Source organism: Phoxinus phoxinus, assembly GCF_949152265.1.
Source record: "Phoxinus phoxinus genome assembly, chromosome: 3".
NCBI lineage: Eukaryota > Metazoa > Chordata > Actinopteri > Cypriniformes > Leuciscidae > Phoxinus > Phoxinus phoxinus.
Window position 1 is genome coordinate 30,988,703 of NC_136878.1, and position 13,948 is coordinate 31,002,650.

The 13,948-nt window shown below is 39.7% G+C and overlaps 1 protein-coding gene across 1 annotated transcript in view; it reads left to right on the plus strand.

The window, feature by feature from the left end:
* slf1 (SMC5-SMC6 complex localization factor 1) overlaps nucleotides 1-12,199 on the plus strand; it is a 49,027-nt gene extending 36,828 nt beyond the window's left edge. The window contains exon 19 of the mRNA XM_079608210.1: nucleotides 11,206-12,199. Coding sequence (XP_079464336.1) covers nucleotides 11,206-11,711 — 506 coding nt within the window. The 3' untranslated portion in view covers nucleotides 11,712-12,199. The remainder of the gene's footprint in view (nucleotides 1-11,205) is intronic.
* Nucleotides 12,200-13,948: the final 1,749 nt, after the last annotated feature.

A 13,948-nucleotide genomic window follows, 5' to 3' on the forward strand; every position in this document is an offset into this window, starting at 1 on the left:
ATTTACTTATAAAAAAAATATATATTTTTTTATTTATTCAATTTATAATTTTTTTTTTTTGGGGGGGGGGGGGGGTGTGTTTACTACATCTAGACTCAACTACATCAGCTATAAATTCTTAATGGGCTATGAATTGTGTGATTCATATGATTCTGACTCTGATAATGATATAAAAATCATTATCCATTAATCACTGGAAAAGTGATGGAAAATGATTGCTTAAAGTGTGGGAATGCTTATAAATAGTTTAATAAAATAATCAAATTATTATTAAATATGAATCAAATTATTTTAGATGGAGATGGGTGTCTTAATTGTTTCCTCTACATTTAACCATAATGACCGTTTGTTAATGAGTGACTTTGAACCCAATTCATTAGACAACAATTGGATAAAACATACAGATAAAAAGGAACCAACAATGTGTTGGTTTGCTTAAAGAATAATAAGGACAGGCTTATGTACATAAATGGAGCACATATTCACACTGTTGCTCTCTGCTTCCAATGTTTTACAGCTCTTACATGCAAAACATAGCTTTCTATTGGGGGGATGGGGTGTGGGGACTAGACCCTCCTCCTATTGCCCGTGGGCACTGGCAGGCTAACCGTGCCATGGCCAAGGGCAGGGACGGGTGTCATCGGCTTGCCTAGCCCAAGGCTGCCAAGATAACCTCCCCCGAAACACACGTTGTAAGCGTGGAGCGTAATTTCACAATCATTTCCTGATTGGTATTGCGTGCGGTTTCCAGCACACAACAACTTGTATCCAAAGTAGAGCGGCCCAAAGAATGGCCATGAAAGAGCCTTTGAATCTTAATGGCTTATGTTGCTGTGAATACAGCTCTGTTTTCAGGACTGGGATGGATTAGGGCTCGCTGGTATGACTCGGGGTCTCTTGCACAAGGGTCAGCTTATAACAGATTGTTCTGCTCAGTCTTATTTACAGTGTACAGAAAAGAGCTGTCGCCTAAAACTCAGTTGAGGTTTCTTGTATAAGTACTCAGCTGAGAGACACACATCACCTTTTATAAGATCTTGATGTAGGTCTAATGTCATTTATGTAGTATTTATGTGTGCATTGAGAGCATAAGGTTATTGGTATGAGACATTTCATGAAATAGTTGAATTTCAAAATGAACATAAATTTGACAGATTGTCTTAGTATTTGGTATTTTGCCTTAATGTCAATTTATTATGTTTTAATTTATTAACTTTTTTTAGCATTGTTAAAAATCCTAAAACTATTTACAGGTTTAAATTAGACCTCGAACAGACCCAACTGCCAAATAACTACACATTTTTGGACTAAACCAGCTGCCGTAGTCAGCTGCTCTGTGTATTATGTCACTGTTTAGCAACATTAATGCACGTCTGAAGTGACTTGCGTGCGTGCATTAAAACATTATTTTCAAGCCGCATCCTCGCTTCATTCTCAAATGTTATTGTTTGCCTAAAGTGGTGTAGAATTATATAATAAACTATGACCAGGGATACAATCAGCCCACGCAGTCGTCTCTCCATAGTAAAAAGAGGCAAGTTGTCTGCCGGATTTTCCTCCTCTTTGTTTACTTGCAAGAGTTGGAATTTCCCAATCGAAGTGCAGTTATGGAAATGCGTTCAAGACACATTTGGCCAACGAGTGATGTGAATGTTGTCACGTGACTGTATTTTGGTTCATTTCATAAACTGATTCGGACCAGACAGAGGGAAGACCCTTGTACTTGGGAGCGGCACATACAGTATGAGGTGTTTCTGGGTGTTTCTCATATCATCATATCCCTCATATCATCATATCCCTTATATCATCATATCCCTCATATCGGCTTTGAAGTCTTGATTGTGGCCTGCCTTTGTGGTTTAGAATCCAGTTTTCCCATAATGCTTTTGTCTTTTATGCACTTAAAGGATTAGTTCACTTTTTAAAAAAACTTTTGCTGATAATTCACTCACCCCCATGTCATCCAAGATGTCCATGTCTTTCTTTCTTCAGTCGAAAAGAAATTAAGGTTTTTGATGAAAACATTTCTCCATATAATGGACGTCAATGGGCCCCAAACGGTTTAAGGTCCAAATGACAGTTTCAGTGCAGCTTCAAAGGGCTTTAAACGATACCAGACGATGAATAAGGGTCTTATCTAGCGAAACGTTCCGTCATTTCAAAAATAAATAAAAAAGTTTAAGTTTTATAAGCACAAACGCTCGCCTTGCTCTGTTCTGTGATGCGCGTTCGTGACGTCATGTAATACGCAATTACGTTGAAAAGGTCACGCTTCTATGAAAAGTCAAAAATTTCTGTCCTGACGAGAATTTTCTTTTAGGCTTTTTAATACAACACCCAGGATACGCACACGAAATAGGCATTTTAAACGATAAACTGACACAAAGACATTTGAATATGTGTATATGGTCCTCCTTCCACACATTTGTAAACACTGACTCGGTGAAGAGGGATCTTTTCAACGTAATCGCGTATTACGTGACGTCACGAACGCGCATCACAGAACACAGAGCAAGGCGAGCGTTTGTGCTTATAAAACTTAAACTTTTTTATTTATTTTTGAAATGACGAACGTTTCGCTAGATAAGACCCTTATTCATCGTCTCTGGTATCGTTTAAAGCCCTTTGAAGCGGCACTGACACTGTCATTTGGACCTTGAACCGTTTGGGGCCCATTGACGTCCATTATATGGAGAAATGTTTTCGTCAAAAACCTTAATTTCTTTTCGACTGAAGAAAGAAAGACATGGACATCTTGGATGACATGGGGGTGAGTAAATTATCAGCAAAAGTTTTTTTTAAAAGTGAACTAATCCTTTAATAAAGAACTCCGTTTTGTCTTCTGTCCAAACATACCGTGCCGTCTATGCCAAGTGACCTGTAAATGCACAAAAACGGTTTCATTGCAGTTTTGCGAAATATTCTTTTTTCGAATTGCCTGAAAAACCACCTCATGCGAGCGTAAAAAATTTTTGCGTGTTTCCATTAGGCATATTTTCAATTCGCAATTTCAATTTGCGCAATTTGAAGGGTAATGGAAACGCAGTTTTTACCCAAACAGCCTTGATAACTGAAACCGTAATCCATGTCATTGAACTTCTCCAGCATTGTCTCATGACTTTCTGAAGTTCTTAGAAGTATTGTTGTCTCCAAAATGTTACCATACATCAATAATTTCTCAACTATATTTCCTACCCGTCGTCAATAGTATAGACAGTAACTCAGAGTAACAAAAGAGCCATGATTTCTTTTTGTTGTGGTATTAGAGTATAAAACACTTAAAGGCTTAGAGATCCTCGGCGCCGTCGCTCCAGCACTGTAATGACAAACGATGGCTCAATGTCTTTGTTAATAAGGCTGAGTTCAAACGCAGTTGTTCTCCTTTTCTTCCTCTCTGTGTACATTAATAGGAGTATTTCCCCCTCGCATTTTGCATTGAAGCCACGTTAGATTAAAGCTCTGGCAAAGCTCTCGATTTAGTCATTACACAACTCCTCATGCTCTGTTTGTTTGTTTGTTTGTTTGTGCTAGTCACACCAAATACATTAATCAGCTTCTCTTCTCAGACTTCTCTCCCTCTATCCCTGTTTTTTCTTTTATTCAGTCTCTCTCTCCCTCTGATTGCGAGTGCCTTTGAGCTTCCTCTGCATAATTTTTCTCCTATTAAAATGCATAATTAACTAAGTCACTTCCTCACACTGAGCTCACCAGGCTTTCAGCTGTGCCACTGTTAGGATCAATACCGAATGTTTGACTCTGAATTTGTTGTGTATGAGTTCCACCAAACTTGAAGCACACTTTTTTTCTTTGCACATGGCACAGATTCTGTACTGTCTTTGAAATATGTGTGAGAATACTTGCACAGTAATGACAACAGCCACGATCGTGACAGCAGGACATTTTGTCTGTCGCATTGGTTTCTATTTTTGCAGCATTGTAATCTTATTGGTACCCAACTACGACTCTGACGCACTCACACAGGTTTCCGATAAGCAACGGCGATTTCGGACAAATACGAACATACTGACGCCTCCCTAGAGATTGTGTATTTTTCAGTAGCAGGTTTGTTTTTGTGGCTTGAATAAATATGCTTCATATAGAGAAATAATTTAGATTGCGTTTTCTCTTTCCATTTGTGTTGGGTTTTTTTTTTTCAGAACACCTTCATTCAAACTCATTGCTATGTGCAGGTAAATGCATGGCAATTATAAGAGAAGAGTTTAGTTTAGTTTTATTAGTGGTCGACCGATATATCCCCAATGCCGATATATATCGGCCGATATTTGGCTTTTTTAAAATATCACAATTGGCTGATAATTTTTTCTGATTGGCCAATGTAGTTTACGATCTTTGTCAATCATATCTTTTACTTTGCTAGACAGAACTGGTAAAAAAATTAAGTAAATGGTATGCGAATGGTATGTTACTTTGAGTGACGGTCGGTCCGTGCGAAGTGAGTGAATGCGAACAGAAGATCAGCTTCACAGGAGACGCGATCGAAAATCCTTTATTAATTTTAAGGATTACCTTGTCTTAATTTGAAAGAAATATGATTATCAGTGCGCACGGATTTACCAGGATTTACCAGATTGAGTATAGAGATGTATAGAGATTGGCATGGTTTTATTTCAGTTAGCCTAATAGCTGGTTTGATTTGCATTGAGATATGATCTTATGGAAAGTACCCCATGCCAATCTCTAGGTATGGTGTAGGGTATGTGATGATGTGGGGCTATTGTAATTCCAAAGGCAATTAAAATAGCCTTTAGGAACTTTATCAGGATGCAGAGTATCCTGGATCCATGAAATAACTGGCCTTTAAAAATAAAAATATGCCTGCCTCTATGGGAATTTAACATAGGGGTGTACTGACTTATGCACCCTGTGTTTTAAGGTAGAACATTTATTTATTTACGATACATTATTAATTCCCAAAGAAAAATGGGTGTCCTTAAAGGTTGGAGTTTTACTCATTTTTTTAAATTAGGCATTAAGATCAATTTCCAAAAGATTTTTTTTTATTCCTCTTTTATAGTCAACTTTTGCATGGGTGTGTTCACTTATTCTAGGCACTGTATATATAAAAAATATCAGCTTTATATCGGCCATCGGTCACTGCTCTCTAAGATATCGGCATCAGCCATCAAAAAAACAATATCGGTCGACCACTAATTGTTATTTTTAGGGCCGGGACTCGATTAAAAAAATAATCTATTTAATTAGAGGCTTTGTAATTAATTAATCGAAATTAATCGCATTTTAATCGCATATAAATATTTGACCTGAGAACAGTGAGAAGTAATTTTTTTCACATGGATTTTTAGTATACCATTGAATAATGACTGAATACATAAGCTTAAGCAACAAAATATTGTTTATTTTTGTTTAACCAAGTCCAGCAGACCAGTGCTATTTTTGCCATTAAGTGTAACGTTAGCAATAGCCGTTCCGAATTCCTTGTTGCACCGCTTGCACACAACCATGCTCTTATAGGTTGTAAATAGTTTTTTCTTTGACACTGGTGGCTCATCCGATTTTGTTGTGTTATCCTCCTCGTCCGTCTCTCCCCCAATTTCACACAATAGATGTAAATAGAAAGTTTTTTAAAGCTAGCTAGCAACTGCTCACGCATTTTAGTCCTGGATGTGTGTTGATGTGCGCGACCGACCGACAGCGCAGGCAGTTGCTAGGCGATAAGTTGAGCTTCCAATCAAATAAAAGTAAACGCCTGGCATTGGCCAATCCACTGTTTTACCCGTTTACGGACACAGGATTGGATGTACACAACCATGAAGAAAACAAAGTAACAGTAGACGGAAACGGTTTAATTTGAAACCAGGAAATTCTACTTTAGAAGTACATTTTCACAAAAAAACGTGACAATTCGTGTCCCAGGAAAGAATATACATTTTCCGGGACTGTCGCTCAAAAAAGAGAACAATCCCTGGAAAACCGGGACGGGTGGCAACGCTAGAAGTTATCGTTTAAATACTGTCTATGGAAGTTGTGAACGCTAGTTGGTGCTCCAGTATAATCGGTCCGCCTAAACTCATCCAGTGAGAAACGTTCCGCGGTGCAAAAATAAGTGCGATTAAAATGCGTTAAAAATGTTGAACGCGTTATTTTTTGTGTAATTAATTAATCTTAATTAACGCGTTAAAGTCCCGGTCCTAGTTATTTTATTTTAATGGTACCCGAAAACAGTGATTGACTGCCGTAGAGCTGAAAGCAATACAACGATCGGAATCAGATTTAATAATAAATATATTTAAATGTAAGCTGTGACTTTCTGGTTTATTTGTGATATTTTGGTTTTGGCTAGTAGAGTAGAAGTTCTGAATGGCCGGTGACTTCATTTATTAGCTAATTTGACTGGTGAGTGAAAAAGTTTATTTCAAACCCTGGTGATAGCCTTTCAAAAGGTACTTTCTTGGTAAAAGATACCTCCTCAAAATGCCTATAACTGCACCGGGTAGTTAGGAACTCAGTTATAGGAACTAGCCAGCAGGGTGATCCCCAGAGAGCTAAGTTTTCCCCTAGGGCCATTTTCCTGGTTACATTCACACCGCCAGTAGGAACTCTGAAGTGACATAACCCGGCCGATAGAAACGGCATATGATTGCGGCATTTAACAACCGAAGGATCAAGGATGCCGAGATCAGAGCTGTGTTTTTGTAGTGTGTCATGGGTTTTGTGATAACAGATGGAATGTAGGAAGTTTAAGCTATGCAATTAAAATAGCAAAAAGGAGGGCTAAGAGATGAAAACTCATACGACAACTTGCAGTGCTGCAGTACATATCATTGAGGCTGAGAAAATAACACAATGCCGCAGACAAATACGACAGATAAATTACTTTTAACATTAGCTTTCTGTATGTTTGTCTTACACTGTTTTCCATGTTCGTGGCTTTTTAAAAATGGTGGGTGCTGGCGTTTCGTATGGCGTGCATTCAGCCAATCAACATACACTTACGTCACTGGTATTTCCTATTGTGCTGGGTAGACCCTACGCTGAAGTTGTAGCTAATTAAGTTCCCCCTCAAAAGGCGTTCCTATAACTAAAATCGTTCCCAGTTCCTATAACTAAAATTGTTCCCAGTTTCTGCGGTGGGAACAGAGGGTACTTCCGTCAATAGTTATAGGAATTATGAAAACGTTCCTCAAGAGCGAATGCCCCTAAAATAAGATGTATAATTTGGGTGCTATGTATGTACAACTTTAGGTGCTAATATGCGCCCTGTATGGGGTAAATGAGGTACAAAGGTGTACCTTTTTGAAAGGGTACCAATCCAGGGACAGCTTTTGTACTTTTTTTTTCTGAGGTGTTGTGTGTATCAAACAAAACCCTTGAGTATTTTATACTAATATTAATACTAATACTGTTTTACTATTTAAATATCAAATTAAATTGTTAAAATATGAAATGAAAAATATATATTTGTATTTTATTTGTTTTTTAAGTCAATATTAATACTAATCTGGCATAATTTGGGCAATCCATGGATCAGTTTTCATTGCACAAACCAAATTTGTTTTAAAGCAAACTTGATACACCTTGACCCCCAGAAGTTAATCAGATCAGATCTGGTGATTTCATCCAGCTCTTGCCATTTGTATGTGCAATATGCATCTGACTGTGGTCCAGTGTGCCGTGTGAGGCTGAAACAGACTCAAATCTTTATGCGGCTCCATCTGTGTGCCATAAACCACACTGTGCTGCTCTGATAATCTAGGTGGGATGAATGGCACCTATCTTTATCAGTCTGGCATGGAGGGTCGTCTGCGTTGTGTTTGTAATGCGAAGCAGGGAGGGGCCCGTGTCGCTCGAGTGTGATGCCAGGGAATCAGGTTACAAAAAGCTCCTGTTGTGCCCCCCATGCACAGTAATCTGTCCTAATCTGAGCCTGCCTGGCCTTTTGTCTTGGTCAATCTCTGTTAGTCAGTATAATGTGATTTCACACACAGACTTCCATCGGGTCGGTGTGCGTCTGCAGGTTCACAACATGACAAAGAAGTGTATCGTGGGTTCATAGACTAAGGGCTTGTGTTGTCTAGATTAAATATGTGTGGATACAGAACGGATGGAATGGTTTTCGCTCTTGTTTCTGCCTCCCCTCCTCCACTTCTCTATTTCTAGTCTTCGTCTGCCCTCTAAAGGCTAAGGGGCGGCTTGCTTTGCTCCTGACTGATGTGTGGTTTACATGCACGTTAGCTGTAGCGCATCTGTGGCAGAGGAGCAAATATCTGCGAGGGATGAATCCCCCCGAATTGTTGTCGCCTGTGCGGGGGGCATAATTACCATCTCTGGCATTTAATACCCCCAGGTGTTTTATTTATCTGCGTACCTGACACAGTACCTGGACTCACTTCAATCATTCGGTATGACGAATGCGCCAGTGTCGCATCAAAACCCCCGGCTGACCACTCCAGCGGCTGCGGGTGCATCTGCGTGGCTAAGCGCTGACAGATGTGTGTTTCATGGGCCATTGTGAAGAAAGGGTTACGACTGATCGTGCCGTCCGGGGGGAGGGAGATCTACCCATATCTTGCATTCATCAGCAGTCGCTGGCGAGCGCACATTTGTGAGGGCGGTCGGGAAAGCAGGGCCTCGTCTCAGCCTTTGTCACATGCCAGGTTTCGGCCTGTCAGTGTTTGACAGCTCTGCAGTGGGACCGCCATTGACAAAGCGGCCTACCTGATTCCAGTGATGGCGGACGGGCTGTGTTAAGTGTGTATTTTGAATAAGAAAGATTCTCTGACAAACCTGACAGCGAGGATTCATTGTGTGCTTATTTTTTTATTTTTTTGGTATTCTGGGCTAGTAAAGAACATGAATAGTACAATTGCAGCAAAATAGTTGCTTAAACACTCCTGTAATATTCTTATATGCTTTTATTTGAATACCGATGCTATATTTTAATTATGTGCTTGCGTTGTGGTGTCATGCGTACTTATAGTGCGAGATGAAGCACTTGAGCGTGACTTAGTGTGTGCGCCCATTTTGATATGAATAAAAAAAGAGATGTTTGAAAGTCTAGTGTGTCATGAAGGACGCAAACATTCCCGTTTCCCTTACAGGGAGAAAAAAACAAACCTTTTCAGAGCTTGGGTAGTACCATTTAAGCGTGCATAAAACATGTCCTTCTCTCTGTCCAATTTTTATCAAAGCTGTGGAACATCAAGCAGGGGGAAGCTGGAGGCAATCCAAGGCCTCTCCCTTCAACAAAGAATAGACGTTTGCAGGTTTATTGAATTGTCACTGTGTTTGAAAGTATTACTGTAAGCATTGAAAGGGAAAAGGTGTTTTCTTCTTGTCAAATAACAATGTTTTCCCTATAGCCAAAAACGTACATGTTGAATGCATCTGTCAAGGATTCAGAGAGGTGTACTCTGACCTTATACCAGTGAAGTTCTTGCCTGAGCTCTGGGCAAGGTCTCATCCATGGAGGGGGGGTCACAGTGATGACCCGTTCTGAAGAAATGTGTTCTTCTTCTCCTCGATTCTGTCTCATGGACTTACTCTCTTCTTCAGCTCCTTGACCTCAGCAGTTTTTTTTAAACCAAAGTATACCAGGAGTTATCTGTCAGATAAATAAAGCTATATAAGGTATGGTGATTGGTATCGGATCATATTTTATTATTTGTGCATTTTTGAAAATTAATTAAAAAAAGTTTAATTGAAACAGATTGACAATTATGATGTAAAAGTAATATAAAGAAGCCTTTTTATTTTATTTTCTTGCACTTGTGCACACAATAATCCTGTCTTTTGATAATAGGACTTTGTCTGAGTATTAACACCGAGCGGAAAGCACGGCAAAGCTTTTAATAGTGGTGCAGAGTTGTCTGAGCTTTAGCAGAACGGCTGCCACATTAGCACAGGGGTTTAAGAGTCGAGTATCATCAAGAGCAGTTTCCCATAGAAATAGGGAGAACTAAATGTAAACAGAGAGCCCACTTGACACGGCTGGCGTTTGCTAAGCCAAGAACGAGGGTGTATGGGCTTTACCTTCTGCCACACTAAAGCCACTTTAACTGTGGGCACAGAAGAGAGAAACGGTCATTTAACACGTACATGTATGGGCATCTACAAGCTCTGTTGTGAAAATTCGAATGCATTATTCTGGGAAATGTATTATTGCAAAGAACTGAAGTTAAAGGAAATGAGTTTGTTAAAGTTTTTATATTGATTTGTATTATACATTATTTACGGATCTGAAAATCATTAACTTAATCGTTAACTTCAACAATGTCAATGACTGGTTGAGGCCACGGCAAGCTAACAGTAAAAAGTATCATGGATACCATGTTTTTTTGGACAAGTACCATGGTATTATTTGAAATCATTTGAGTACCATGTATATACCGTGGTACATGAATATAGTAATCATTAAGTACCATGGTACAATCAGAAAGCATCAGTTTTAGTAAGAGCGTGCTCATGCTAATCTCTTCAGAAGTGTTTACATTAAATATAGGAAAAATAGATAATTCTAATATATAAAACTTTTGGATTTAAACCATTGAAGATATTGAAGATATTTTCTGTCTTATGTAAATTATAAGTTCCACTTTGATTTTCACTGAGTTTTTAGCCTGTTAATTGTGTGTTAGCATGAGTTAGCTGTGATGCTAACCTGTGGCTCAATGTTAGCCAAGTTTCCCTACCGTTTGGTGCTTGAAAGATATATCTTCCTCCTCCTCACAGAGCTGCTGTATATTTGTCCTTCTTTATTTGATTAAAAAAATGGTTTTAATTACTCAGGATGACTGAGTGTGTTTAATAAACTAAAACAATTCAGCAGATTGGATTTTGACATTGAACAATAATGATGACTCAGTTTGCTGTTGCCCATTGCTAAATGTGTTGATGTGACGTCATTCACATAAACGGCGTAAATTTACCAAAGTGTAAAAACAACAGATTAAACCAGCCCAACATGTTTTCTGGTCTTAAATGGTTAACATGGTCTAGGGATAGGCTCCCAAGATGGTGTTTAGCTAGTCAGCCAGCTGGTCTGAAATCCCCCTATAACCACCAAACCAAAAGCTTGACCCCGTTGCTCTCTAAAAAGAGCTGAAGGATGGCTTGCTGATCTCGTAAATAATAAGCAGCCTTGGTCTTAACTGCGTCAGATCATGTCAAATGCTTGATGCTGTTGTAAACCTGTCCAGTAAGCATTTTTGTCTTGTTCCTTTCCAGGCTCTCCTCTTCTACACTTGCGTGACAATAAAGGTCAGACCCCTTTGGACCTGGTTTCTCTCGAGGCCCTGCGTGAGGAGCTGCTTCGCTGTGCGGAAGAAGGTGACCAAGCTCTGGACACTCCTTGCCTGCAGGTGCGGGATGTTCCCTTCATAGAGTCCTGCTCATGGGTGCTTAGCTGCCTGTTCCTCACCTACCTTCAAGAGCGACACGTGCCTACCTGCAAAACCCAGCTTACACCTCTGGACCTTAGTCCCACTGTGTGCCGCACCCTGATTGGTCTCCGCCCGGGCACGCTAGCCTCCACCTGGGGAGATTCCTGTGCGGTGAGCCTGGCTGAGGACCTGAGGACTGTGTTGAATTTGGAGCAGTATGTGTCACAGGTGAGCCCCGCACTGAGACACTGTCATGGGGATCAAACCAGCCTGTTTGTGCAGCTGCTTGTAGACCTGCAGGCGGAGGGGGCGGCACTGATCACTGGACAATCTGATTTTGACCCATTCTAAAAGATTCCCTATGGAGAAGCAAGAAGAAATGGGCATGTATCTGTAGACCTGTGGTAAAGCTGGTTAAAACGAATAGTGACATTTATTTCCTGATGTGTGTGCTATTAAGTTGAATGGATACAAATAATAAATATTAATTTAGAACTCTGGTATGACAGTGAATGAGTTCTCAATTAATATTAATTATTATTTGTAACATTGTGCACTGTTTTGTCTTTGTTGTTTGGTTAATATATGCAAAACTGGGGAGTATTTAATTGTACCAAAATATTTTTGTAAAACACTAGACATTTTTTTAACTGTAAAATACAATAAACATGACTTGAAACTTGCAAATTATTAAAATATTTAAATATACCTATGCCATACGTATGCACACTTTTTAGAACTATACTGCACATTTTAGTCTTTAAAACTATAAAATAGCACAAAATGGACTCAAAAAGTATCCCGTGAACAAACACATTAAATCAGAACTGGCAATACTGATATTTTTTATGTCTCGATTGCAGCTCAACACAATTTACATTCTATCAACTAACTTCATAAGATGCATCCTGGGATGCTTTTAACTCTTTCCTCGCCAACGCTTTTTTTAACCTGTTAGCCTGAAGCGCCACTTTTGAAAAATCCCCAGAAATGGCATACCCAAACTAAAACAGACACAGTTTTAGGCACAGGTGCCAGCCACTTTTTTTTATCATTTTCACAAAATGGTCGTGGCCCCTAGAATATTTTGTTGTATTAATATATGAATAACTGTGCGTTCACATCGCACGCGGCGAGAGCGTCAAAGTGGCCGGAAGCCATTAATTTTCAATGAGAGCCGGCGGCGAGCTCCGGCGAGAGCGGCGCGGCGCGTCTTGGACGGCGAGAGCGGCGAGAAGAGTTGAAATCAAGTCAACTTTATGGTAATAAGCTATGACGCGGTTCGGCGGCAACCAATCGGAATGTAGAAGTCCTCCGCCTGAGAGGATACCAGAGAACACAATCATGTAAACTTTGGTTCCGATCACATTAGTTCCTAAGCAAAATGGAGGAAAAGTTAATCATTTCTGTTGCGGGTTTCCTGTTATTGTACGACGTGTCCCTGTTTACATACAGGGACATTAATAAAAAGAACGACGAATGTAAAAGGTGTCTGAAATTGTTGGTGTTTTGTTACTTTCACATTTAAAATATTTGAATAGGTTAATTTATACCCTACGTGTGGCCAGAATGCACAAAATAGGATACTGAATTATGTTCAGTTCTTATTTGCTTTGCGGCTCCTTTAAATAAAGTTTTTAAAAAATCACGCATTCTAAAATCTACGTCAGAGAGTCCCCGAATCTCACGCCGTCGATGGCAGTGCGGCGAGAGCGAATTTTGCCGCTCTCGCCGGCGGCGGTGTGAACGTACAGTAATGCAATATATCAAAAGAAAGAACAGAGCCTCTGCTTTAAAAAAAAAGAATGCTTTAAGTTAAATAAAAGTTTTTTTTTAATCAACACTTGAATGTGGGCGAGTTTCGTAAAAAAAAGTGACCTTTTGATAAAAATTCAATTTTCTCAGCTTTTTGCTCAGACACCCAGATCGGATTTAGAAAGATGATCAAAACATTGGAGTAGATCGAGTCCATCAACACCTCGACTGGTTAAACCCAGCACGATCCGCCAGCGATTTGATTTCGCCCTGCAGCTCATGCTGGAAACCTGTACATTTATCTATCCTGCTTCCTTTCCAGATTTGCGGGAACCAATCACAAACTGGCTTATCCGCCTGCCATGCTATTGGCGGGTTTAACACGATGGTGATACAGAATCGACTAATCCAATTCCTTTAACCTCTCGACGATGCTTGTGTGGCTTCTTTAGTTAGCAAAAAAATTGCTCGATGCCATTGCTGCTTCTGCAAACCGCCGATCAATGCTCCAGTTTGTACAAAAAAACGTGTTGGTTTGGAGTTTTCATGTCTCATTGGTTGGACTATGCAATTGCGTACAGAGTCATTTGAATGATGCCCGTTGATCACGCCTCTTGTGCAGGAGAAATACAGAGCAGACTCCCCAATGTTTAATCTTAAAAGATTGAGCTTGGTCTGGTGATAGCCAGACAAATCAACACCCCTAATGCTAGCACAGTCCTTTTACCTCATCCTGGGTCAACATTCAGTAACATTAGGCAGATTTATATGCCGTTTAATGTTGATGATCGCGTTATTTTACATATGCATTTTATTTCTGCTTGTGCTTTGAT